The sequence below is a fragment of the Apus apus genome, chromosome 1, assembly GCF_020740795.1.
Source record: "Apus apus isolate bApuApu2 chromosome 1, bApuApu2.pri.cur, whole genome shotgun sequence".
NCBI lineage: Eukaryota > Metazoa > Chordata > Aves > Apodiformes > Apodidae > Apus > Apus apus.
Window position 1 is genome coordinate 169,213,103 of NC_067282.1, and position 26,485 is coordinate 169,239,587.

Consider the following 26,485-nt stretch of genomic DNA (forward strand, 5'->3'; position numbering starts at 1 on the left):
CCCTTTCTGAACTCTTTTATCTAACTTTGTTGGAACAAACTGTTTCTTCCTACAAAATTATTGAGCAGGACAAGAGTTTGGGGCTTTTTTAACATCCCAGTTTCATGTTTTATTTTCTGCGAAACTGCCCTGGTACTTTTATCTGGGGCGTGTGGGAAAGAGATTGACCTGCTTGTCGATGGTTTGTGTTGAACACAGCTGTTCTGCACAGTATTGTCACTTTGGGAGAACATGAGTCTGTTTGGAGAGTTTGGAAGGGCTTCTGTATGCAGATCCTCTTTATTTCAGGAAAGCTAAGGGAGAAAAATGTTTGCTCAGATATTTTCTTGATTTCCAATAGATCTTCCTGTTTTGGCAGTTCCCCTGGTGTTTACCAAGGTGGTATGTTATACTTGCCAAGGCCAGAAGGGCCCCAACACCCTTCTGGTACCGCTGGAGAGGCTCCCAAGCAGACAGGGTGTTTCCACTCACCTCTGCTTACAGTCATGGAGAACCTGTGTGAAGGTTGCTGCAGGCATCACAGAATTCCTTACGACCCGAGCACAACTAGTCCAGTTAAGAAACATGTTGCCTTTGCAGCAGCTATGTAGGAAAGAGCATCTAAAGGTAGGCCACGAAAGGTATGAAAGGAGGAAAAAAAAGGGTACACGATACAGCCTGGTGCATTTTCCACTGCCCTCTATTATGTATGTTCGTAAAGTTGGGCTGAGCCCAGTACTTGATAGCCAAGCACACTGCTCCAGGATGCTGATACTTCTCCTAGACTGCACCCTCCTCTCACTCCCTCTCAGCAAAAATCCTAGCTACATGAAATTTGTGGTACAACAAAGCTGTGAAATCCCTGAAGTTTTGGGCATTGACAAAGGTTCCTCTTCATCTTTCTATCTTATTTTCATAATCCAAAAATATGCAGCACTGCAGCATCTCTAGAACAAGGCAACAATTAACTTCAGTGCCTAAATCTAGGATTCCAACTCAAAACCCACCCAAGCCAGGACTGGCTGGACACACCAGATGAACATGAACCCCAAAGCTGCAAAAGGCCCAAGGGGTTTTCCCTGGTGCTGACCACCTGGTCCCCACTTGGAAGTGCCTGAGGACTGAAATGTGCACCACTGCCTTCCTCATGGAACTGCCCTTCTTGGTTCTGCACAAAGACAAGTACCATTTTGATGGATGTGAACTTCCTTTTTTATTTATTTCTGTGTATTTTAAGTGGAACCTGGAGAGGAACAGAAGGATTAGGGTTGTATAAAACCCATTTTACTTGAAAGTCAATCTTCCCCACAACAAATAGAATCTGAAATCAGTTAAAATTAACTGAAGACGGTTGTTTTCATGTCACTGATGGAGATTTGCTGTCTCAAGCTTCTGTTCCATAACCTCACGGAAATTAATCATCAAAAAAAATTGCTGGGTGAGATCTGGTCCACATATCCTCAGCTACTGAAGACAATCTAACATGGGCGATGGTCTGGCACGCGTTTTCTGGGGAGAAAAAGAAAAATCAGAAAATTCCTGTCCCCACTCATGTCCACCATCCTCCTCACCCAGCCTTATTTTTAATTTTTAGTTTATATTTTGTGTTCAGTGCTAGCTTTACCTCACAGCACCCAAGGCATGATCACCTCAACCCTACGACACCACCTCTGACCACAGTGAAAACCTGTGATTCACAAAACAGTGCACACTGCCTGGTACCGGGCATGCCTGGGATAACCTGCCTACAAGCAGAGGGCACGCCCAAGATACCCCACCTACCTACAAGGGGAATTTTCTGCCAAACTTTTAGGAAATGTGGTTTTGTTTTAGGTGCAGATTCTACTGCAGAAGCAGCTGTGTATTTAACCACAATTCTTGCCAAAAGCAGCAGAATGCCTTACATTCTGGTCAGACACTTTTGCTGATGTTTTAGTACTATGCACAGCACTAGTAGCTGGTGACCCAAGATTACCCAGGCATTCCTCAGAGAGGCTAACTAAAGAGAACTGATGACTCTAAAGGTCTGTCCATAACCTAATGCAAAAAAATCATCTGATATGAACATCAGCAGGCCAGATGTCAGTCTTCAGATCAAACGAAATATTTTTAGAACAAAACTTTCCTGCATTGTTAATCTTCCACAGAAGGAGGCTTTGCTCTACCCCACTGACCAATGTAGATACTCGTGTCATACCTCGGTGCTGCTTTAATGATGTCATCTACACGAAGAATCATTTCTGCTGCTTCAGCTGCACTCAGCAGAACTTGTCTCTTGACTTGGAAACTTTCTGTTACTCCCAAGACTGCCATGTCTCCAATGACACCCTCTCTCATATCTGGAAGAAGAGACATTAAGAGGTTTGGTTTTGGTGGTTATGGGTTTTTTCAACCTTTTTTTTGTTTTTTAAGGAGATTACCATGAGCTGACAACATGGTAGCTTACCTGTTCAAATGAACCATACTGATAGTAAGGGAAGTATTAAATAAAGCCTTTCAACTTGACTCCTGATTTAAGCTGAGCATGTTGCAATTACATACAAAAAATAAATTATGAAAACTTTATACACTGGGAAGAGGAGACAAGACCCCAGCAGAACTCTCAGCACTCTCACCTTAGGTAGATCAACTTCAGAATTCTTCTCCACAACTTGTTTTTAAAGCTTTTTTTGAGGGATGGGGATTGGTTATGGGGGTTTTTTTGTTTGTTATTAAATGAGTGCCTTTCTTCTTGAGTTTCATATAACTAGAGTCAATGTAAGACAGGCCAGTGGTTTTACAGATGGACATAATTCGCTTCAAAAACAAAGCTTTGCACTCTGTTATGCAAAGCCTAGTACCATGATAAAGCAACATAACACTGTATGCCTACATTCTACGTAAGCCAAACAGAAATCAACATATTCAGCTCTTTCAGCCGAAATATATCAGTGACAAACAGATGTGACCAAGTTTAATAAGCCTAATCCCCTCCACAAACACCAATCCAACAACAGAAGTAGTATCAAGCCCCTTACCAAGTCCGTAAGTAGTCTTCCCTTCACTGTGAGCAGCTCTGAGCTGAGCAACCAAATCTGCACTGTCATAGCCAGCATTATCAGCTATTATTGTTGGGATCTAAGGGGATAAAAACACAGGTTGCTTTCCATTAACACAGGGATTGATCCCTAGTAAACATGAAACACACTTTGATATTACTAGTTTACTATTCAGTTTCAAGAAGAGGAAGTTTCAAAAACATGGCAGATGATCTGTTACAGTGACCAAAAATAAGGAAAAAGAAAGCAGTCAAACTGCCTAAGGAGTCTGTTTATGTTACTGTTACCCAGTTAAGACAGTAATTCCATTTTACATGGACAAAAAAAAAAGATATTTTCTTATAATTTCAGACTACAAGCATTGGGGAAATGCTTTCATATTCAGAACATAGGCTTGCTGGTAAGCATTAACCACCAGATCATTCTGTTCAGACTGCAGTGCAACTTACATGCACTGACTGAAAAGGTAATGCCAAGTTTTACCATGCTTTTTAATTCAATTTTCTTGGAAGAAATGTTTTCCTGTGGACTTTCATTTACTAAGACATGTTTTCCCTGATTTAAAATGCAGGAATGCAATTTTTCTCAAACTGACAGTCTGTTGGCACAGTAATTTTCTAGAAACATTTCTTTTTATATTCTTATTTCCTACTAAGATGCAAGCTCCAATGCAAGTCTAGAAACTCCTAGATAGGAATTGAGTATGAATACAACCAAACAGCACTAGAGTATCAATAGAAGTTTCTTTTTTCTAAATTAGCTGTCAATTGAATCAGCTGAGATTTTTACATGCTATTTTGGCTGTACTTCTTACATGTAACAGGACCAAGAACCAACTGGAAGAGGACTAGGTTTTGAATATTCAGCATTCTATAACATGCAGAATTATTAAAACACAGATACTATTTTTAGCTAGAAAGAAAACAGTAACTTTATCTCCTTTGTTAATCCAAGAATTTCACTTTTTTATTTTTAGAAAACCAAAACCTTGAAAGAGAAGCAACTTTCTGATGACTGAAGCTAGTCAGCTTAGTGAAACTTCACATCTACTAATCCAGCAACCTGATCAAACACTTACCATTCGTAAAGCCTTAGCAAAGGACTCCATTGCAACCGACTCTTTGCCAGGTGTTCTGATGGCAAGTTCTGCAACAGCGTTAGCCATCAGCATCTCTGAACAACCTACTCATTGAAGAAACACAGATGTTTTATATCCAACAGTAAGACAAAATATATACCATGTACCAAGTACAAAGAATGTAATACTCACCTCCACCATAAACAGTTCTAGGGTCCTTCACAGTCTGGGCAAGGACACAGAGAGCATCATGCAGAGACCTCTCTGCTTCGTCAAGAATCTGCTGTGTTGCTCCACGCAAAACTATGGTGCAAGCTTCACCTAAAAAGTGCAAATGCAAGAAGACTAAAAAAACCAAACTAAAGACACAAGAAGGCTATTGCAAAGCATTTGTAATGGTTTTACTATCACTGCAGCAAAGTTTTACATAGATCAATTTTGAGAGGAAAAGAAAGCATTATGACATTTCACAGGTAGAATGAAATTACGTATATGATGCTACTGCTTGTATCGAGTTACTGTTCCACAAAACCTTTTAATAGAAAAATAATGTTACCTCAAAACAACCTCTCAGGAACTTACAGTAATAGCATTTAGAACAAGCTCTCAAGTTCTTCAATTATGACATGTTGCTACTTTTGTTGTCAATTGAATCTCCCAAAGCAGAAATTTTGGTTCCCATCCTTAAAAATGTTTATGTCTATAAAATGTTTATTATGTCTAATGTTATGTAGATGAACAATTTCAACCATGAAGATACATCTTTGCAGGATTTTTTTATTGAAGAGCAAGGCGTTAATAAAACAGGTTTTGTGAATCATCACAGAATTCCTATGCCATCCTGCTAACTGACCAGTGTTAGCAGAGGGTTAACACAGATGTTGCATCACACCCTTAGTGGTAAAACACTTACCCATTGCAACTCCAGAGAAATGAATGAGTTTATCTTCTCCAATCATGACCTCTTCAATAAGCTTGCAGCTTCCTAGTTTTACTAGCTCAGGGTGATCAAAAGTTGATGCAATTTCACCACCTACAAATAGAAGATCAAACAAAAGTCAAAGAGCTCATGATGAAAGTATCTGTTTGGGAACAGTCTAACAAAGGGGGAAAAAAAATAAAGATTGTAAAAAAAAAAATCATCTTCACAATTTTCTCAAAATAAATTGAAAATAACAATACTGATAGCCAATTTTTTACCAATGTCGGCATACAGCACCAGAAACCTTCTATTGATGTTGGCAAGTCCTTAAAACACCAATACTTTGTTTCTCACCACAAGAGCTACAATATCTGTAATGCTTTTGAGATCTGTCTAGGTAAGAGACTGGATAACGATACTTGCTAGTACTAAAATGTCAATCTGTTAAAAGTTTTAATAGCATCTATTGGTGAAGCATTTTTTAAATATTAAATCAAGTTTGTTATGTTTTTAAATTTAAGCTTGTGCCAGTATTCATTTTGCCTGCCTGATGATGGCCAAAAACCATTGGCCACCACTCTTCTGAATCACAACTCTTGTGCCACGTCACAGCAGAGATACTGTGCACTATTTGTGAACTCCCGTATCATAAACAAAACAGGTATAACAAAGATCAAAATGTCTCTGAACAGAATATTGTTCTAGTACTTTGCTCTTCCTTAAAAAAGATCAGTTACTACATGTATTCACTCCCAGTGTATGATCTAATAGTCCACATCAGCCTGCAGTTATAGCTGTACAAGGAGAGAAGATCTAGTAGAGTTTGTGCTTACTAAAAGCTTATCTCGACTTAGCCATGCTGGTCTTCTGCCTTCCTTGCCCAATTTCCTACACCTGGGGATTGAGATCTCTTGCACTCCATGGAAAGCATCCTTAAAAGATCTGCCAACTCTGTTCTGCACCCTTGTCCCTGAGAGCCATTTCCCACAGGGTCCTATTCAGTAACTCCTTGAAGAGCTGGAAGTTTGCTTTCCTAAAATTTAGAGTCCTGACTATGCTTTTCATCTGCCTTACACCCCTTAGGACAGTGAAGTGCACTAGTGCACGATCACTGCAGCCCAGGCTGCCTTTGACATCCCTGAAGAATTCACTTGAGTTTGTGACCATCAGGTCCAATAACACATCCCCTCAGGTAGGGCTGTCAACTTCTTAAGAAGTTGACATCGAGGCACTCCAGGAGTCTCCTGGACTGCCTACAGCTTGCTGTGCTACTTTTCAAAACAGATGTCAGGGTGGCTGAAATCCTGCAGTAGGATGAGAGCCTGTGATCGCAATGTCTCCTCTAGCTAGAGTAAGAAGGCTTCATTGATAGGCTCCTCTTGATCAGGTGGCCTGTAGTAGACTCCAACCACAAAATTCCCTGTCGTCTCAATCCCCAATTCCTACCCATAAGCATTTGACCTGCTCACAGCTATTCTTTGGGGACAACTCTTCTTACTCTATCCACATCTTTAGAGGGTAACACCTCCACCCCTTCTTCCTCTCCTGTCTCTTCTGAACAGCTTATAGCCTTCACTAGCCACACTCTAGTCATAGGATTCATCCCACCAAGTTTCTGTAATTGCCACTATATATATCACAGCTTTCCTGTAGCACAGTAGCTTCCATTTCCTCCTGTTTGTTGCCCATGCTGTGTGCATTGCTGGCCATGTCACCTTCTTAGAGGAACACTCCTTTATTCCCCCAAGATTTCATGGATGCTACCCTGCTGTCTCCTATTACCCCAGGAGTCCTTGGCTCATCTCTCTAAGGCTTTGTCTGTACCACAGTGTCCACAGCAGGCTTCAAAGCAACAGGCTGAAGGCCCTTACTATCACCCCATCCTTCCAACCCTGGTGTGGCTTCCGGTCGCTTGTCACAGACAGCCTATATATTACCCCTCTCCGCATCCAGTTTAAAGCCCTGGGTTGCTGCATCCATTCTGGTGAGTGTTGGGGGCGCTGCCTTCTGCCGGGTGGAGACCATGGCTGAGCTCTCCTGCTGCCTCTCTCCTTGCTCCTTGGTCTCAGTTAACGCTCTTCTGGGAGGGTGATGACCACTAGTTAAGATACCTCTGGAGCCAAGAGGGGGGCTGCGCCCTCTCCGTAAGCCCTGCTGGTGCAAACTGCTGCACCACACCCTCTGACGTGCCACCCCCTTTGCCTGTCCTGTCTGCCGCGCTCCTGGCCAATTTGATGTGCTTGTATTTAAGTACCGTAAAGTCAATTTTATCTGGAGTAATTTTCACATTCACAGATCTGCTTAACAGTAAAAAGTACAAACTAGGTGATGAAGCATTAACATTTTACTAAAGATGAAACAAGTAAAGTGACTCTCCAAGTTGACATACCTGTAACAAGAGCCAGACGTTCTACACCAGCAAAGTCTGCGTGTTCAATAGCCATGACACCAGCAGCTCCAAAGAGCTGTTCAGGGTAGTTGTAGATCAGCTGTCTACAATTAAAACAAAGGTACATCTTCCCATTACACAAAGAACAATCCTTTTAAATACCAGAGGAACAAAGGACACCCAGTCTTCAGTAATATGGACAAGGAGATATTTCTGCAAGCTACAAAAGCAGTCAGTGTGTCAGCCACCTGCCATACACGCAATGCTACACCACAAAGGAGCAAATGAAGTGACATGAAAACATACAAAGCTAAAAACAAACAACCAAAATATTCAAACTATTGAAATGCTCTCCCCCTGAAGACACACTATCAATGCAGAGGGACACTTATGCCTTTAATTTTAAGTCCTTTCATCATAAGTGCCACTGGGCACCAAACTGCTTATTTTAGCAGGGTGCACTAGACCAATATGTGAAGTAAGGTCTTCAATTCCTTCACCAATACAAAATCCAAACAGTACACAATTCTCTGGGAGCAATAAATGGCTAGTCTTACAAAATAAACAAACAGTGAACCACAGAGAAGAGTATGTGATCCCTTATTAATATGTATCCTACTCTCTGTAGAACCAAGCAGTCATCTAAAGCTGAATTATCAATGACTATTCAGGAGTGTTATGTCAAATTATTTTTTCCTTCCAAATTAGAGACTGAGCATTGTAGATATTCAGCAGGAGCTGGGAGACGTCAAAAAAAGATGTTTCTAGTCTATATTCAAAAGAGACAACTGGCACTGCCAGATAAGCACAGAGAAGTTTCTTCCAATTGTGCATCCATATGGCCTTGACCCGTCAGGCATTTCCTCAGCAGTGTTTAACTGGCTAAGTGTCAGATGTGAAATGGATCTACCACAAGCAAAAATCAGTTTTATCAGGGAATAAATCTGAAGGTCAAGAGTCAATCTAACTGGAATACAACTAGCCCAGACGCAGTGACAGACTGCTACCTGAGCTTCCTTAGGGCAGCTACCTGTGTTACAAGCATCCTGGACAGCAGTGATGGGAGGTTTTTTTCATATACTTTGAAGGATTCTTTCATTGATTTGCCAACAGGACTCCTAAGTCTTGGACTCTGTATTTGTACCACTTTCACTGGACAGAGTACTCACTTTGCCTACACTAGAACACCATGTACATGAAACATAACATAGATGGGGAGACTATGAAATTCATCAATCTGTCAGTGGTTCTTACAGATCTTTAACACAAATTTTGAATGTAAGCTTTAAGATGCACTATGTCCTGAAAGAGTGTGTCTTTGCTACTGTGGAGAATAGTGCTACTCTGACAATTCCCATCCTTTGGTGTAGTACTAGCTCATCAGCTTCCTAGAAGAACACATGATACACTGAGCCACCAGGTGTGAAGATGCTCATACGTACAGCAATTTCACTCAACTGAGAATTACTGAAAGACAAACATTTTTCATCATCAAAAAACTGAAAATTATTTTTTTTTTGCACTGTGACAGCTTAAGAGAGAAGTGCACTGCTAACAAAAGTAACTTAAGTTTGTGACATACCTTAAACAAAAATGGTTATGTGTATAAAAGACTCACAATAGGAAACATAGAGGCCTCTCAAACACTCTTGAATTTGAAGCAGTCCCCTCCAGCACCAGCATTTTAATGCAGGAAAAAGCATACCTGGTTCAATTTCAATTAAATGCATTTAGCAGCACATACTCTTTCAGCATGTATTTCCACCCAAAAGGAGAATGTGGATCCTGACAATGCTGCTGGGTGTAAAAGCACAGTGACTGTGCTTCTACTGGATGGAAATATGAATCGCTGATTAAGTAACACCACCTCTTCCTCTTCAAAATAAAAAAATAAAATAAAAATAAAAATAAATAAAAAAATAAAAAAAACGAGGCTGGGGCATCATGCACAAAGGGAAACACAAAAAACCCCATATAACATTGGTGTCACTGAAGTGAATAAATTAAGCATTAGGTAGGATCATCTAATTTTATGGATAAAAAATAATGTTCTTCATACTCACATAATATTAAAATCTGCAACTTTCTAAATGCATTATAAACTCTACCTTTTCCCAGAAAATACATACCTGTTAATAAAGCAGTTTATTCCATGTTTAAGAATACGCTCCACCTTCTCCTTCATTTTTTCTTTTTCTGCCTGTTCTATTTCTGCTACCTTTGCTGTGGAGTCCACTCTAACGCGAGAGCCAAAAATCTGCATCAAAGACAACAAACAGTTCAGTCTAAAAAGCAATTCCATTTACAAAAACATTGTCTCGCAAGAATGGTTCTGTCACCTACCTTAATCTTGTCTGTATCCATACCAGTATTTGCAATAAGAATCTTTGCATTTTCAATTCTTTTTGGCTGATTTACACCAATCTTCTTGTCAAGTAAAAAGCCTGTAGGAACAGAAATGTCTTGTAAGACTTCAGATTAAAAAAGAACAATTAATTTGCATTATTACAAAGTACCTTTATTATTCAATTTAATAACAATATAGCAATGTTTCCTAGAAGAAAAACGAAGTCTAACTTTTAACAGCTTCACTTCTGAAGCACACTTACTGCCAACATACAGAGACTTACCTTCATCTAAGTAGGAATCAGCCAAGCTTCCTCCAAGTTTCTTAATGACGTGGATAGCCTCCAAATTACCAGAACCTTTCAATCTCAGAACAGCTTCTACAGCTAGCTTGACAAAGTGATCTTTATGATGAGTAAGTAATTTTGATGAAAGAGTCGTTCCTGCAATGTTCATCAAATCTTCACGGAACTTCACTTCATCACCACTAAAATAAAGTCAAAATAAAGTTAAAGTGCACAGACTGAAAGTCTGAATTATTGTTAACCCCTCACTGTGAGTCTCTCCCTGCTTCTTCTGGCCTGTATCTGTAAGTTCCATGGCCGTGCTCCATTTTGGGGAATGCTACACAGAATCTCTCCAGTGTCCCAGAATAAAACTTTGAAATACAAGTTCAATTAGGAGAACCTCTGCATTCAACTTTAGAAAGCCAGTGCCCTCAAAGTAAATAAAATAGCCACGCTTCAAATCAGAGTATAAAATCTGAAATAACAGCTTAGATTTTTCTTCTAGGGAGAACATAATTGCTCATATTTTGTTTCTGCACATTCTTAGTAATATTAAATAATTTCGTAACACTTCTGTAGTTCGTAAAAAAGCAGTCTTTTTATTAAACTGTTAAAATTCATAAATTCAGCCTTTAGACTACTTGGAAGAGAGCAAAAAATTTTCCAGTGGCATCTTGACTGCTTTATGAAGAGTTACAGCAAATGTACATTACTAACCTATGATCCACAGCTGCTTTCAAAAGTGCCTCTCTTGAAGCTTTTGTGGCTGCTCTCCAGCCTGAAATGATGGTCTGGGGATGAATCTTCCTTGAAATCAGTAATTCTGCCTCCTATTCAAATGAAACAAATTATTAGGTTTTTTTTCCCCGAGGTACATTTATTCTAACTAGGAAAGGCACTTCCAAGTAATCAGAAAATTCTGAATGGCAGTAAAAAACAGAAAGCTGTAAATAATGAAAGTCAACCTACTGAGAGGAGTTGTTTTTTTTTCCAATCTAGGCAAATATAATCTGCCTTTGGAATATCGTAACGGAATTTTGATTAACTAAAAAAAAAACCAACTAACTTTAATATGAACAGCAACCAGATATACACTTCAAAATAGCAATCTTTCACTTCATGTTTGAGATCAGTTTCCTGTTCACTCGCAGCTGCAACTCAAAGTGTAGTTGCAAAAACAAACAAAACATCTCCAAATCCCTTTCTGAGAGGAACTTGGCAAGCTGATGCTTCTCAGATGCTCTTGATCACAGTTCCTGAATTTGAGATGACCTGGACTTACTGGCACAGCTCTAACAGCAGCTCCTCACTTCTGAAGTCTCTTTCATAGTACTTTCAGATTTAAGAGTTCAGCAGTGTAAACTCTGTGTGCAGAGTTTAAAGGAACAGCATGAATTTAGGTCTTGTGCACAAAAGCACCGAATTTAACAAGCCTCGTGTTTTTTTCTCATTGATGTTACAAAAAGGGTTTCAGAGGACTGAACCTCACAACTAAGCAGTGATGCATGCTACCCAGTGCAACACCCAGGAAGAGACCAGTGACCTGTGTGATTCTTCTCTGTTTAACTTGCATTATGAAATAAAGTAATTTTCTAAAATGTACCAAATTAAAATACTTGTGAATTTATAATAATTATATAACAAATACAACTTAAAGTTAAAAAAAATACTGATGCCACAACATCTAAGGGGGATTTTTTCCCTATACATTTAAACATAAACTGAGTAAGGTACCCCTGCACTTTGAAAGCACTCTTCATAAATATCAAATAACACATCCCCCATTGGTATCACAGTAGCACACAGCCAAATAAAACCACATCTAAAACACTGTAATACATCACCCTCAGTAATTCAGCTGCCAAAACCGTGACAGATGTAGTTCCATCACCAACTTCATCATCTTGAACCTTTGACATATCTAAAGAAAGAAGCCACTGCATTAGCATTTTGATTCAAAATACCAAGCTCACCAGTACCAACTTTACACACAAATATTTGTATCTTACAACAGCTTGGAGAAGAAAAAAAAATCTTAACTCCTCAATATTTTAAAGAGGTTACTCTTTAAGTCACACAAAAACCCAAGATGCAAATCAAATTCAGCATCTTTCAAATTCACACCCTTTATTAGCAATCTAGTTCCAGTGTGGCAACGGTCAAGAGCTACTCCTTTCTCTTCTCATTCCTAAAGATGGTGATCAAAAAGTAGGGCTAGACAGAAGCTCTAAGCTACACACACAGGATCACAGAATAACCAAGCACACCTCATGAGCTGTTGATGAATAAGGACCCAGCAAACACAAAATCATCAAGAGACTTGACACCAAATTGTTCAGGGTTCTGCTTGTCACTAGAACTGCACCATTTGTAGACTAGGACAGTTGATCACAGAAGTAAACTCTGTCCTGAGTACCATGCTGATTAAGTATAAAAGGAGATTTAAAACAGGGAGAACCAGAGAGAATCTCTGTATCACAGCAGATTTCTGTTGCATATTTCCCGATGAAAAAAGAAGGGCATATAGCTGTCTTCTGTTCCTTTTGATTCCTGGGACAAACCAGGGTTGAGGGAAAACGAGGAAACACCAGCAGAGTTTTGTAAGAGCAGCATATACTTCAATTTTACTTTTGCAGAGGTCTACAACTCCTGAAATACCTTGGCCTCCTTACCTGAGGAATTTGGCTCTCCGTCCCTTTTACTTTTCACATTAGAATAATGGAATATCTCGGGTTGGAAGGGACCCCTAAAGGTCATTTAGTCCAACCTCCTTACAATAAGCAGGGCCATCTCATTATTTTAAGACTACTTTCTAAAAAAAAGTACCTAATAAAGTTACAAATTAAGAAATACCAAGTATTCCAACAACAAGCTGATAGAAACTCACCAACCAAGACCTTGGCAGCTGGGTTGTCAACTCCAATAGCCTTCAGGATGGTTGCACCATCATTGGTCACTGTCACCGTGCTATCTCTCCCAGTACTTAAAAGAATCTTGTCCTACAAGATTGGAAATACCGCTTGAAGACATACTGTAACTATTAAAACTAGAACTAATTAAAAGTAAATTAACAGGTTGTGGGAAACCCTTCTTTTCTTCCCCACATAAGTCTGAACATTGAGGGTAGCCCCCCAATATCGGCTCGCGACACAGGTATAGCCACTGAGAACTTGCAGCTATCTTACCATGCCTTTAGGCCCCAGGGTGCTCTTGACCAGGTCACCGATAGCAATGGCACCAACAAAGGATGACTGAAATGAAAGCAAACGTACCTTAGGAAAGGTTTTTATTTTAGTACAAGAGCAGATGCTAGTCCGTAACTTCCATGGGGACCTTTACACATCCACACTCCTTTCAGCAGAGTCTGGGTCCAAGTTTCTTAACTACTACATTTTGATAAGCCCATCAAATATACTCCTCACAGAAACCACAAAAGCCTTCCTCACAGGCAAAACAAATGCCTTCCAGTGAACACCCATCTTCTGAGTTGAGGCACTTATTTTAAATACGAGGAGTTTCTCTAACTGTTAGTATTAACAACACTCCCCCTACCTGCTGTTCACAGACATGCAACAAGAAAAAACAATAAAACAGACGAAGTACCACACCACCATAAACTGAGAGCACATTTAACAGTTTTTTTGAGAATTAAGCTTACCAATCGAGCTGTTTCAGCCTTCTCTTCATCTGCACCTGCTTTGAAAATGTTCACAGGAGCAAGAGAAATGGACGCCTAAAACACAGATAACAAAGCATATTCCCTTAGTTTTAAAAAACAAGGCATTTAAAAAAGAAATTTCTGATGCTAACAATCTAAACAGTATTTTTATTATTAAAATTATTTCTACATCCCACTGGGTTTTGATAAAAAGTATATTCAAGATAAATTCACCTTGATTCTTTCTCAAAAGTCTGTCTTGCAGTCTCTTCATCATGTGAAGAGGTTACCAGAAGGATTGCAGTGTCCTCCAAGAAACTGCATACCACGTTCTCTGACAAGATCTACGAGCCTGAAAGGCTGTCACCTGCAACCTTAGCTCATGGCAAGGTCCGTGCTGCTTGTCTGGGTGGCTAACCACGATACCCAACAACCCAAAGACAGGAGCAACCAGCAGAGCCTAAAAAATCCAGTCACTCAGCAGGCTGGGGCTTTAGTACTTTTATATTTGTGTTACAGAATTATAGAATGGTTTGGGTTAGAAGGGACCTTAAAGATCATCTAGTTCCAACCCCCCTGCACGGGCAGGGATATGAAGCCTATTTTTTATATTTTTTTTTTGCATTTTCATGCAAATTAATTCTATCCATAACGAATACATGCTATTAAAGACTAGTACTCGCGAAGTACTCGGGGGCTTCAGCGAATCGGGGCCAAATCCGAACAGAAGAAACGCCCCACCACTTTCCCTCTGCCATCTTTCACTCGGCTGTGCGATCAGCACACGGACTGCCCGCCGGTTCCGCCTCCCCCCCAGCCCTGCTCTCCCGCCACCGCGCAGCAGGGAGGAGGGTGTGCGGGGCCGCGGTCAGCCCGCCACCCGCCCCTCGCGGCCGGGGGCCCGGCGCTGCCTCCCCCGCCGTGCCAGCCCGGCCCGGCCCCGAAGGCTCCTCCTGCCCCGGCCCCCCAGGCCGCAGCCGGGCCGGCCTCACCCGGCGCCGCGCCCCGACACACCGACCCTGCTCCTCCTCCAGAACCTTCCAGGCCCGACCCGCCGCGCGGGGGAGGGGCGCGGGGCGGACGCCCCGCCATGCCCAGGGGCCAGCGCCGCGCCCGCCCCGCCGCTCACCCTGCTGCCCCCGCCCCGCCGCTCACCATGCTGCTGCCGCTGCCGGTACCGGTACCGCTGCCGCCGGGACCCGCCAACCGCCGCCTCTGCCGCGAACCAGCGCCACGAGCTCCCGGCGGAACTGGCGTCAGAGGCGGCAGCGTCGCTTCCGGCGGGGCGGGCACGGGGGAGCCGCGCTCCCGCCTCGCTCCGAGGGGCGGGCGGCCCCGCCGCGCTCCGGGCGCTTCGGCGGGGGCTCCGTGCGGGGCTGCTTCAGCCTGCAAGGGAAGGAGCTGGCGCTCGCCCAAGCTTAATGTCATCGTATTCCTGCAGGTCAGTTCCCAGACGGGTCCAAAAGCCTTTTAAAATCGCTGCTCCTGGACTCCCTGCTGTTGTGCCACCGTGTTGTCGATTAAAACCCGTGAGCAGGAGGTACGATCGCAGGCGATGCGCTCCTCTCAGTATAAAAAATTGGTAACCGCTCTCCTAGCAGCTTTGCAAATGTGTGAGGCCACATCCAGGCCTTGTTCCGTCGCTGCTTCCCTCTGCCCAAAAAGCCTGTGACCTGGTCATGTGAAAAAAAAGTTGGTTTGTACGCTGGTTGTATGCATAGTTCCACAAGAATTAATTCCAGCAGCTTCTCTGCCTCTTGCTGCCAGATACAAAGTGTCTTGGGGTATATGCAAAGCTTTTTTGTTCTAGACTCAAACTGGCCAAAGACAAATACCTATCCCAGCAGAGGTGGCAAAAAAACCCAACAAAACAGGACTAAGACTCTTGCCAAACTCACACCTATCTAGGGATTTAAGTATGTCAAGACCTAATTAGTATTTTTCTGGAGTTCTCTGGGCTTTTTGCTTTGTTTTCTTCAGTTAGATCTGTCACCCCCCTAACCTTGTTCTGAAAACTAGAATAAGAATTGAATTTTAACATAATCAGTTCGCAGAGTTATGTAAAAAGTGTTGGTTAAGGCTAATAACCCAATTAAAACTATGTTAACTATTTTTATCTCAGAATCAGAGCTTTCATAAAGACTTTCACTGAACTAACGATTCGTTTAAATCGACATTTGGTGCTACTGTGGCATGACCTGGGGCAGGGGGGGTAAAGATTTGAAAGTGCCTCGGCCAGTTGTCTGAGCTATGACCTTAGGAAGATCAGATGCTCACAGAAAAACTTGCTACAGCAAACCTGTAAGTTTGGTTTAAGGAGCTTCTGACTCTTGCTAAGCTAAGATTTACAACATGTAAAAGGAGCAAGGCCAGAACAGGAAGAGCTCAGCAGAAGCGCTGATTGTGGGTTCCTACCTCTCGCAGCTGCACAGCACCCTCATCTCCTCTGCCAATGGCAGTTCCTAAGGTCACACACAATATTAAGTTTAGTGAGTGAAGGAGAAAAGAAACAGTGCCTCACTTTAATCTTTTCATCAACGTGTATGCTTTGTAAATCACCTCATCTCTTTCCCTGTCAATAATAATTGGTCAAGACAAAGAATTCAATACTTTGAGGCTTAAGTTCAGTCAAACCAGCCACTTAAGCCTCTGAGCAGATAGGAGTTTGAAGTTGGAAGGGAAACAGAGACTCTTCACAAAATCGAACTCTTCAGGTGCTCCCAGCTGAGTATTAATAGATGTATTATTGTGTAGGAAATTTAACAAGGCCAGTTTATATCGTTATTGCAAATCTTGGTACCACACACACTGCCTGGGATGCTGGCTCCTTCATGCCACCTATTTAGACCTGGCTTCAAATTTTATTTCAGAACAAAGCACCATCAGGTCAAGAATGCAAGGCATATGCATATATATTGGTACCACATCAGTTGCATTATCTTTAAGTTATAATACTGCTAGCTATCTGTTAGTATGGAAATGTTAAGTTTAATGGACTGCTAAGCAGCCATTCCCATTAGGAAAGCTGCAAAACTGCTGGCCAGGGATATGAAAACCCTCTTGAGAATCGAGTTTTGAAGATGTCAGTTACCTAACCAACACTGTGCAAGGACCACGTTAATATTTCTTAAGAGGTTCCAAAGACAAAACATCTGACGTTTCTAGTGCTTTGTTGACTTGTTGGACAGAAACATATTTATTGAAATTATGCCCTAAAACAGTGACTTGGGGGAGAGAAAAGAGGAAACACTGAATTTTGATAAATCACCACTGTATTTCATAGTCTCCAGAAAAAACTGAAAAGGTTATCTGACAGGACTTCAACCTTCTATTTTCTTACTACTTTCTTTCTGAATTTATCAGTACTCTGCCAGCAAAGTTCATTTGGGTTTTGTGAAATCTTGTAATTTAATAACTGAGAAAGGAGCACATTCACGTGGCTGGAATGTGATTCACTAGCCAGTAGTTGATAGTAACAGTGCTACCAGAATTTAAAAAAAAGTCTACATACGTGAGAAAGATGTGACAGAACAGTAATGGAAATGAAACAAGAGCTTGGAGAAAAATTTACAGAATCCAGGTCATCATGTTCTGTTTTGATTTTCCCACTGTGTAATGAGTGGAACACAAGGGGGGGGGAGGGGAGGTGGGTACCTGACGCAACCATTTAAAGAAAAGCAAGAAAGTTAAACTAACGAAATCCAGAAAAGCCACACTAACACTGGGAAATACTGAAGCAACCCACAGATGATTTTTCAATGTAAAATCAATAGTTTATTGCCATGCTACAATTTATTTTTTTTTCCAAATGAAGTTGGCACAGGTGAACGGGGAAAATGTTGTCATAATACATAATACATTTTTAAAATGCACATTTGGTAAGCTTTCTCAGTAATGACAGCTTAAAACAAGTTTTTGTTGTTGGCTTGTTGTTTTGTTTTGTTTTTTTTAAAATTAACATGGAATGGCATAAAAATACACTCTTTCTGCATAGTATAATATCACTTTTTTCATACAAGAAATATGGAATGTTTGTAAAAACAAATTCATGGAACAGGGCAAATTATTTGAAATTTTATAAACAATTTGGCAATGGTACTCCCACTGTTTAGACTTTTTATATAAAAGAAATAAAAATCTAGAAAGCTACCTTTATACAAAGTTGCTATATTTATGCCTTTAAGTAGGAAAAAACATTTCATAATGCAAATTAGGACATACAATAATCTTACAATATCGTACAACGTAATGACAAGAAAAGAACATACAACATAAGATTTTGGCCTTTGTAGAAATGTCTATTTCTGCATTTAATAAATGCATTTGTGGCACACTGGTGACTACTGAATTCTTACTGCTACCAGCCAGCTTTCACACTGGATGGGTACTAAGCTGTACTGTGACAGCAGGTCTGCAGTTCAGTTAAAAGACAGACTAGTTTTCAGGAGACAAAAGGTGAAGCTGCAAGGAAGCGGGATGTGAAAAAGGCAACGTGCCCGCTGGTTGGGGCACCTGGACTGTGGGACACTGTACAACACTCTCCTGTCCTAGCAGAGCATCTCTTATACATTCAGTTCTGAAGTACCAAAGTCTTACAAATGAGAACATCTGTACTGGAGATTTGGCAACATTTCAGGGAAAATACAAAGTTAGTACCAAATATATAATATATTATATATAAAATGTGGGTGTATGATATATACACATATATTCTAATGCAAAAAAACTGCATTAATATGGAGTTAAACTTGCTGACATCCATTCCTAAATAACATAACCATTAAAAAACAGGTGTAATCCTGATCTTTCACACACTTTAGAATCACTTCCTCTTTCATACATAATAGTTAAAGCAATATATATGCAAGTATGACTAAGAAATCAAAATTCACATAATAATCTGAACTCTGACCACAACAAATAGGATTTTTTTTTTTTCAGTACATGTAATTAAATATATTTATATTTTTACAGTATTTTTAGACCATTCCTGAAGAACTTGACCAACCAGCTCCTCAGGTGTAACAGAGCTGTTACATCAGCAGAACTTGATCTTGTAGGCACACATCCAGTGTCCCTCAAGGCCAACACAAATCATTTGTTTGGCTTCAAAGGACGCTACATGAGGCCCAAACAAGCTCCGGAAGGATAACCCTGCTAACAAGGAAGATTCCCTGATGACATCAAAACTCCTACTTCAGACTTCCTTTCCTACTGTCCAAGGAAAAGGACTAGACCAAAAGACACATGGACTCTGGGTTGCTGGCAGGTGGCGTTGGGAATGCCCGTGCTGGCAAGGCCAGCCTGAGGGCACCTTCTGTTCCAAGGCTTCCCCTGCAGAGCAGAGGAGCTGCCCCTCCAGACTCATCGCTGGGCCATTCGCTCGCCCCGGGGGACCCCAGGGCATCCTCTACTTTGCAAACACAGAGGAAGACGGGCCCTGTTCTGAAGGGCTCAAGCCTATTTCTTAAGCATATTTTTAACATAATCTTTGTATATACACATTTTTGCTACATAAAATAGAATTACACCAAAGTAATGGATATAGCAGAAAATGTTGTCACAATATATGTATATTACTGCACTAAATAATTAACTAAAACTGCAAGAAAAATTTTGAAATGCCCTTTGTAATATATAAAAAAATATAGAAATGTCCGACACTTGTTTCATCAACTTTTAAAGTAATTTTATCTCTTGCATTCTATCTGTACACCTACACATTTCCAAACAAAATACTGCGTTAATCTGGAGTAAACACTGTGTTAGAATAATATCCTCATAAGACATTTAACAGACTTCGTCACATACCTTACAGCACAGTATCACAAGAAATAATGTACACATGGTCAGAGTTACAGCTGCTAAGTTGTTGGTTTTTTTCTTATTCACTTACGTTATCCAAAAGAGGAAGTAATTCCTAAAGATTGCAAAAGAACCTTAACTCAAGACTTCCTTTATTTTTTGTGTATGCTCTGTAAGAAGGACATCAGCAACCCTGACTCCATCTTAACGCAGTTTTTTGTGGATTTTTTTTTTCTTTTTTGGAGCGTATATGAATTTAAAATAAAGATATCATAAATGAACTTATGTTTATATTAAGTAAATACTGTCAAATATAAATGCCTGAATTGCTACCTCAAGGAAAAGATGGGAAAGGTCTTATAATTAAATTCAAAATAATACCTAATTCTATCAAACTCAAGAATCCAACTTCTTTAGGGGAAATAGGAGAATTTCAGAGTTAAGTCCACTATTAGTTCCTACTAAATCAGCTTCATCTTATTTGCAGCCATTAAATAAATTAGTACAGTGCAGAAACGGAATTTCACCATTGATCCCACCTTACATGAAGAGGAAAATACTGCTTAGAAATAGAGATCCAGATCAGATACATCATTATATGCTCAAAGTAGTAACTGACATTAATCACAACTTGCATTTTCACTTCACTGACAGCGAGTGCACTCTCCTGACTCTGTCTCATTCAGAAGTGGTCAAATACGAACCAAAAACAAGGATAGTCAGATTTTGAGCCAATATACGCTGTTAAAAACAACCAGCAAAATCAACTGCTGGTCTGCCACCTGCAAAAGTGCAGCCTTGTTTTGACATAGCTTTGGACTTCATACAGCTCACACCCTTGTGGGGCCCTTTTTACACCCAAGCCCTAGCCAGAGGTGTAAGCACACATACAAATACCCAAACATCTGGGAAATCAAGCAGATTATGATATGAAATGTCTATCTGAAAACATAAGATTTCTATAAAAGTTCCATAGATTTTAATAGGAACAAGAACAGTGCTTCAATGCACTTGATTACATTCAACTCCTGTCATAGGCAAAATGTACTTACCAGGAGAAACAAAAAATGTTCTAATTAGAGAGTTAAGCTTGTCAGAAGGGTCTTTTTTGTGTTGTTTTATAAAGTCACCAGGAAACACCACAAAATTAAAAAGAAATTGGTCCTCCTCTTGACATCAATTTGAGAAAAACAACATTTTGCTGATATAAACACTGGATTCTATTTTCAAGAACTCTAATTCTAGTACAACCTTTATTATGTACTTTTGGTCGCCATTCCATCTGTTTTATAAACTCAGTTTCCTTGTTCAAAAGATACACTGATGTATGTCTTTCCCAAATCATTGTGTTAATGAAATATCTACAGTTCAAGGCTTTCCCTTGTCAAATGTGCTTGAAGTGTAACAGCCAATTGCATGTTATGAATTAAAAGTAGAACTCACTGAATGCTGCCATTTTTGCAGGACCTAGTTTATGTAAACTTCATGTCTCAAATAAAGAAAATGGTTACATATTTGTAGTTTCTTATTCTGTACACCTGTGGGCCAAAATAAATACAATATAAATGTTGTAGAGACATTTCAGCTGAAAACTGAATCCTAGATTACAGACATTAAACCTAACATCACAGCCTTTAAAGAGACTGAATTGGAAAAAATATTTACCAAGTCTCAAAGGGTAAAGTGCATTGCAACTACATCTACTTCAAGGGGCAGAAAATAAGGAATGCTATAGATGAGTAGCATGTGTAACAGGGCTTACCCAGTATGTTTGCAGCATACACAAAACGAGAAAGCATTATCCCACCTGTAAAGTGTAAAAAAGAAATAGCTCTGGAAAATATGTCATCAGACTTGTTAATATAATTAAGGCTACAGAAAGTTGAAATCATCTCAATATATGTTTTAAATTCTGGGGACCAAAGCTAAGAAAACACCCCCTATGAAGTACTGTGAAACTTGCAAGAACATAAAAAAATTACTCAGACTACCCCTTGTATCTGAGACTATTCAGGATAAACACATAGGACAGTGCACTGGAACTATGGAGAGATATGGCTGGTTGTAATTTTGGCAGGTCACTTAGAATCTACCTGAAGCCTCCATTTCCCTATTTGTCAATTAAGACTATTACTTCCCTCTCTCACAGGTGTAAGGGTCCAATCAATTAGTATTTCTGAAACACCCATATTCTACAGATAAGGACCAAATATTTCTAGGCAGCTAGCTAGATCAAACATGTTTGCCTCAAAACACATGCTGAAGGCATTTGTTCAGTTCACAAATTTAAATGAGCTATAAGCTAAGAACAAGAATCACACCATTATCATGAACCCAGCAAGTATTTGCAATACCTGGCAGTTTCTCTTCAATACAGACCAAGACTGGTCCATATGGTAAGGTGAGGCAGTAGCAAAGATGTGAAGGAACACTAACACCGCAGACCTGTAAAATGTCTAGCTCTAGACAGTCATTACCTTCATGAGTACCAAGGTTTCCCCACAAGTCAACGGGTCTAGCACAAGAGTATGCACAGGTTGACAGTGAAATGATTAATGAGAGGTTTTTTTAGGTTCCTCATAATGGTCTCAATGACTCTCATCTTTTACTCCTGCAAATGATGTTCTTTGTGCATCTGGTATTTCAGTACCATACAGTCTGAAATGAAAGTCAGAGTGAAAAGGTTGCCTGATATCCCTTACTGCAAGATGCATGTATTTCAGGTGTTACCACTATGAAACTGTGAAATGGCCAATGAAGAAGTTAACATAGAAAGAGGAACACAATCCAATTTAAAAGACTGAGAATAACTGTAGTTTGTTTTTTTAAAACTTCAAATATTGCATGAAGACCCTAATTCTTTTTCAGATCTCCAAATGGCTTTTCTTGCATGTTTTTCCTCACTCACAGTTCAAGGGTTATTTCACATCAAACCAGTTCACACAAGTGTCAGTTCCTTTGCAATCACAGGCTCAAGAGTAATCTCTTCTGCTGCTAGTACCAAGGTGCACTTGCAATACTGCCAGAATTCTAAAATTATTCAGAGTATTTAAAAAAACAAAAAACAAACAAACAAAAAACCCCAAACAACCCCAAACTTCTGCCAAGGGTGCATCTGGCATATTCAACAAACAACATTCTGCCTGCGTGTACCTGTAACACTGAGCAGCCATCATTGTAACCAAGTTCACCAACTGCAAAAGGAAAAGAAGTATGCTTGTAGATAACACTAGCTTCAGATAATTAAATACGTATCTTTCTAAATTATCCTGTCCACTATGGATGCACATTGCTAGAATGTACAATTTTCAATAAAGAACCAGTACCCTGCCTCCCGTGTAACCTGTGTCTGATGCTTTAGAGGAAGACAGTAACTGCAGACTAAACCTTTCCAGTTGTGCAATAATGCATGCTGCTGGAGAGCTGGGATATTTCTGTCAGGCCTAAAAAAATAGAACACTGAACAAAGACAAGCATTTGACCTTCAGGAGTCTTTCTTTTGTCAAATGCAGAGAGTAAGACAAACACATAAATGACCCTGAACAATAATTAAAGCTATGTACAAAATTCTGACTTTTAAAACAAGACATTATGGAACAGATAAAAAAGAAACACACAAATGCAAAGAAAGGAAGGCACACTGAACTAAGAAATGACAAGAGAGCCTTAATTCATACAGCCAACCTGTGAATTCCTTCACAAAAAAAACCCCCACAACTCTAATGAGATTAAAATTCTGTCAGGTTTCACAGGGAATTGATATGCCACTTGGAATTCATTTCCAGTGGAAGCAGCTTAAGGCTGGGTTTAGATGTGTTTATAGCTCTGATAACAAACTTCGATGTGACCTCTTAAACATCACACAAGTTAAGAAAACTATTAGGAATCAAAGGCCTTCTTGCCCATGTGGTCCTAAAAAAACCCCAAACAGACAAAAAAACGTGTGGTGGTTATATCTTTTGAGATGAACCAAGATATCTTGTGTATGTCAAACTGAGTGAATTAATGCATTACATACATTTCATTCTGGAGGAGCCACTTCAACGAGGAATAAACATAAGATAGGAATCTTGAAAGATTAGGTTTACCTGCTAATAATGCACATATCAAGAGGCTTTAAAAAGTGTTATAAATGCCATCAATGAGTATAGGCACCAGACCAGAATATTTATAAATTCAACACTGGCATATCACTCAGACTCTAATCAATTTAAAGAGGCACTGTGAAAGGTGGTGATGCTGCTATGCAGTAATGACTACTACTGTAGAATGAAAGTGTTACCTAAATGAATACTTGCTCTACATTAATTCCCTTTAGTTAGACAAGTACATGAAGTATGCAGAAAAATTTCTATTAGTCTATAAAAGGCGTTAGTGTTAAGAAATGCAAGGTATTTGCATCTTCAATTTTATAAACTTCACAAAAGGTGCAAATGATTTAATGCTTCCCAGGCTCACATAGGCACGTCTGTACTGTTATGTCTAGTTTTCCTAGAAGTACCATCATCTCGGGGCAGTGCTTTTTGCAAACTTGACATAGCAGCAGTTCTTTCGATGTCTATCACAGCATACAGCTCTGTGCGCCTGGTTGGAGTTTGCGGAAGTGGAGTGGTGGGGGTTTTTGGAGTCTGAGGGTTGTCGGAGTCACTACCACCTTCCAAGTCAACCTGTATATAGTTGAGCTGCCTGTGTTCTAAACTTGGACGCCTAATGTCAAAGTTAAAGACTGTTGGGGTACAGTCCCGACGTCGTGTAAATTCTACTTTATGAGCACTTGCTGGTACCGTTACATTCTCTGTATTGACATAATTATGCATTGGATCTAGGTTATTGTGGTAGCCATTCAGAGATGGGGTCTTTGGTCCTAAACTGTCATCTTCATCTCTACTCAGCTTGTGGGCTTCCCAAACAGGAGGCAAGGATGGCAAGTTCTCATAGTTCAACAGCGCAGTTCTCCTCTGAGCAGAGTTGTTAATGTTCTGGGTATCTGAGGTACTGATTGATGTCAAACGACCTCTCCTGACCCCTGAGGCACTAGGGATTGATAACCTATTTATATTTTCATACACCAATTTATTACCAGATGGTGTTTCTCTACGTTCATCACTGTCGTACCCAGTGTCCCATTCAGTGTTGTTTGTGCTGCTGCCGGTAACTTGGTCTCTCCCAAGTTGCTCCAGTTTCTCTCTTTCCATTAACTGCCTTTGAACAGGTGTTGGTCCTAAAACAAACTTGACTCCTTCAGGCTCCAGGAGAACCTGAGCATCTCTGTCATCAGTACACATCTGATCTTCTTTCACTTTAGTTGTTTCAGTGTTTGAAAGCTTTGATTCCAGTGGCACATGCACACTTGATCGATTTTTTCTTTCCTCTTGTACTCCAGTAGTGTTGACATAAGTGTGCACCTAAAAGGGAGCAAAAATAAAGGTAAATTCAAATGTTTTTGCACTTTTCCCCCTTCTAAATTTCTTTCTTTCTGAACTCCCCACTTTTTAAAAATCAAAGTACCTGAAAACCCAATCTCATTATAGCAGCTGTTTAAGAGCAAAGGTAATCTCTTTCACATTTTGCTGAACTGTGCTCAGTTTTGGTTGTTTTCCCTGAAATTGTTGTTGGTTTTGTTAACATTAAATAAAATTAGAGGTAGTCAAGGCAGACAAAATAATGCAATTTACATCCTACATTAATAATTGTTTGGATTTGATGTTTTATTCCCAGTTGTGCTCTAGTTACAGCTTTTTATGTTCTATTCCAGCTCTGCTCTCATCAGGGCAGCCCCGGGCTGCTCCAACTTAGCTCATTAGTTCACTTAGACAAATCAGCAAAGCAGAGCTCTCCTTTGTCATCCCTTACCATGATAGTGACCTACAGTTCAACTGTTGCTTTGGCTAAATTTAACTTTTATTTCCACACTGACAAGGAAATTTACTGCCCATTAAAAACAAAACAACAACAAAACCCCCTCCCCAGAATCTCGCCTTGTGTACTACTTGAGCAATAAGAAAAATGGTTGGCTCTACTGGCAGAACAGTCCATTCTTTCTTCAAGAGCCAAGAGCCTCCTAATACCAGAAACTGAAACAGATAAACATATACTTCCATAAGAACTGTGGCACTCAGAATTAAAAAGGAGCAAGAATTAGACCAGATGCCAGAAAGAAAGGAAGGAATACACCACTAGTTTATGCCTCCGAGTCCCCACAGTGGATCAACACAAAGCTGAAAGGTAAAGACTGAAGTAACGGGTTCTTTCTCTAAATTTTTATTCTGTGTCTGGATACCCAAATGGCAAAATAGTATTTTATGGCAGCAGTCATCTAGGCTTCCCAATTTCTCTGCCAAGCTGTACAAACCAAAGTGTTATTTAATCTCACTTGACTCCTAAATTGATTCTTTAAACTCATTTACTCTTCAATAACTCCAAAAGCATCACTTGGACTCTTCTGTGGGCACTCCAACCGAATCCTTTCCCCCAAGACAGTTCACTGCACTTTGCTCTAGTTACCTTCTCTCATTTCCAACACTGTATCTTGCCAAATACAAGAGTCCTCCAAAACCACATTACATTCCATTAAACTTGACTAATATTTTCATCAGCAATCTGAATTATGAGATAGAACACACTCTTAGAAAGCTTTCAGTCTATCCCAAATCGGTAGGGTTTCCCCTGAGGCATCTCAGCAGCCTGGAGAAGTGACCTCACAGAAACCTCATGCAGTTCAGCAACAGCAAATGCAAAGTCCAGAGCCTGGCATGCAAAAACAGCCAGGCTAGACACCAACTGACTTGAAAGCAGCTTTGCAGAAAAGCATCAGGGTTCCAGGTGGATGGTGAATTGAATGTGAGTCAGTAGTGTGTCCTTACAGTAATAAAAACAAAATGTGCATTGCTTTGTGCTTGAAGACAGACACCACTACTGTGAAGCAAATCCAGTGGAGGGCGATGATTAAGAGGGGCTGGAGCATGTGACATACAAGAAGCCAA

At 40.1% G+C, this 26,485-nt stretch overlaps 2 protein-coding genes across 4 annotated transcripts in view; both read right to left on the minus strand.

Annotated features, from left to right (window-relative positions):
- Positions 1-1,167: 1,167 nt before the first annotated feature.
- Positions 1,168-14,953, minus strand: CCT2 (chaperonin containing TCP1 subunit 2). Of its 2 annotated transcripts, none has more exons than XM_051630325.1 (16): positions 14,853-14,953; positions 13,698-13,772; positions 13,225-13,290; positions 12,927-13,038; positions 11,884-11,960; positions 10,757-10,869; positions 10,037-10,239; positions 9,750-9,850; positions 9,536-9,663; positions 7,407-7,510; positions 5,009-5,128; positions 4,288-4,416; positions 4,096-4,199; positions 2,997-3,096; positions 2,177-2,318; positions 1,168-1,488 (listed from the first exon to the last, which is right to left on the minus strand). In XM_051630325.1, exons 1-16 carry the CDS (start codon positions 14,853-14,855, stop codon positions 1,458-1,460), a joined length of 1,608 nt encoding a protein of 535 aa, XP_051486285.1. In that variant the 5' UTR covers positions 14,856-14,953; the 3' UTR covers positions 1,168-1,457. The 2 variants fall into 2 exon arrangements, with proteins under 2 accessions (XP_051486285.1, XP_051486294.1); XM_051630334.1 differs by lacking the exon at positions 14,853-14,953 and adding an exon at positions 13,932-13,993.
- Positions 14,954-17,448: 2,495 nt separating this feature from the next.
- The window catches only part of FRS2 (fibroblast growth factor receptor substrate 2), a 54,663-nt gene continuing 45,626 nt past the window's right edge, over positions 17,449-26,485 (minus strand). For both annotated transcript variants that reach the window (XM_051631109.1, XM_051631116.1), the window contains one exon: positions 17,449-24,907. In XM_051631109.1, the coding sequence (XP_051487069.1) occupies positions 23,957-24,907 (951 nt within the window). In that variant the 3' untranslated portion in view covers positions 17,449-23,956. The remainder of the gene's footprint in view (positions 24,908-26,485) is intronic.

Coding starts and splice junctions, on each gene's coding strand:
- CCT2 (XM_051630325.1), bottom strand. Junction 13,291..13,697: donor AGGCTGAAACAGCTCGATTG/GTAAGCTTAATT, acceptor CTTTCATTTCAG/TCATCCTTTGTTGGTGCCAT. Junction 1,489..2,176: donor ATCATTAAAGCAGCACCGAG/GTATGACACGAG, acceptor TTTTCTCCCCAG/AAAACGCGTGCCAGACCATC.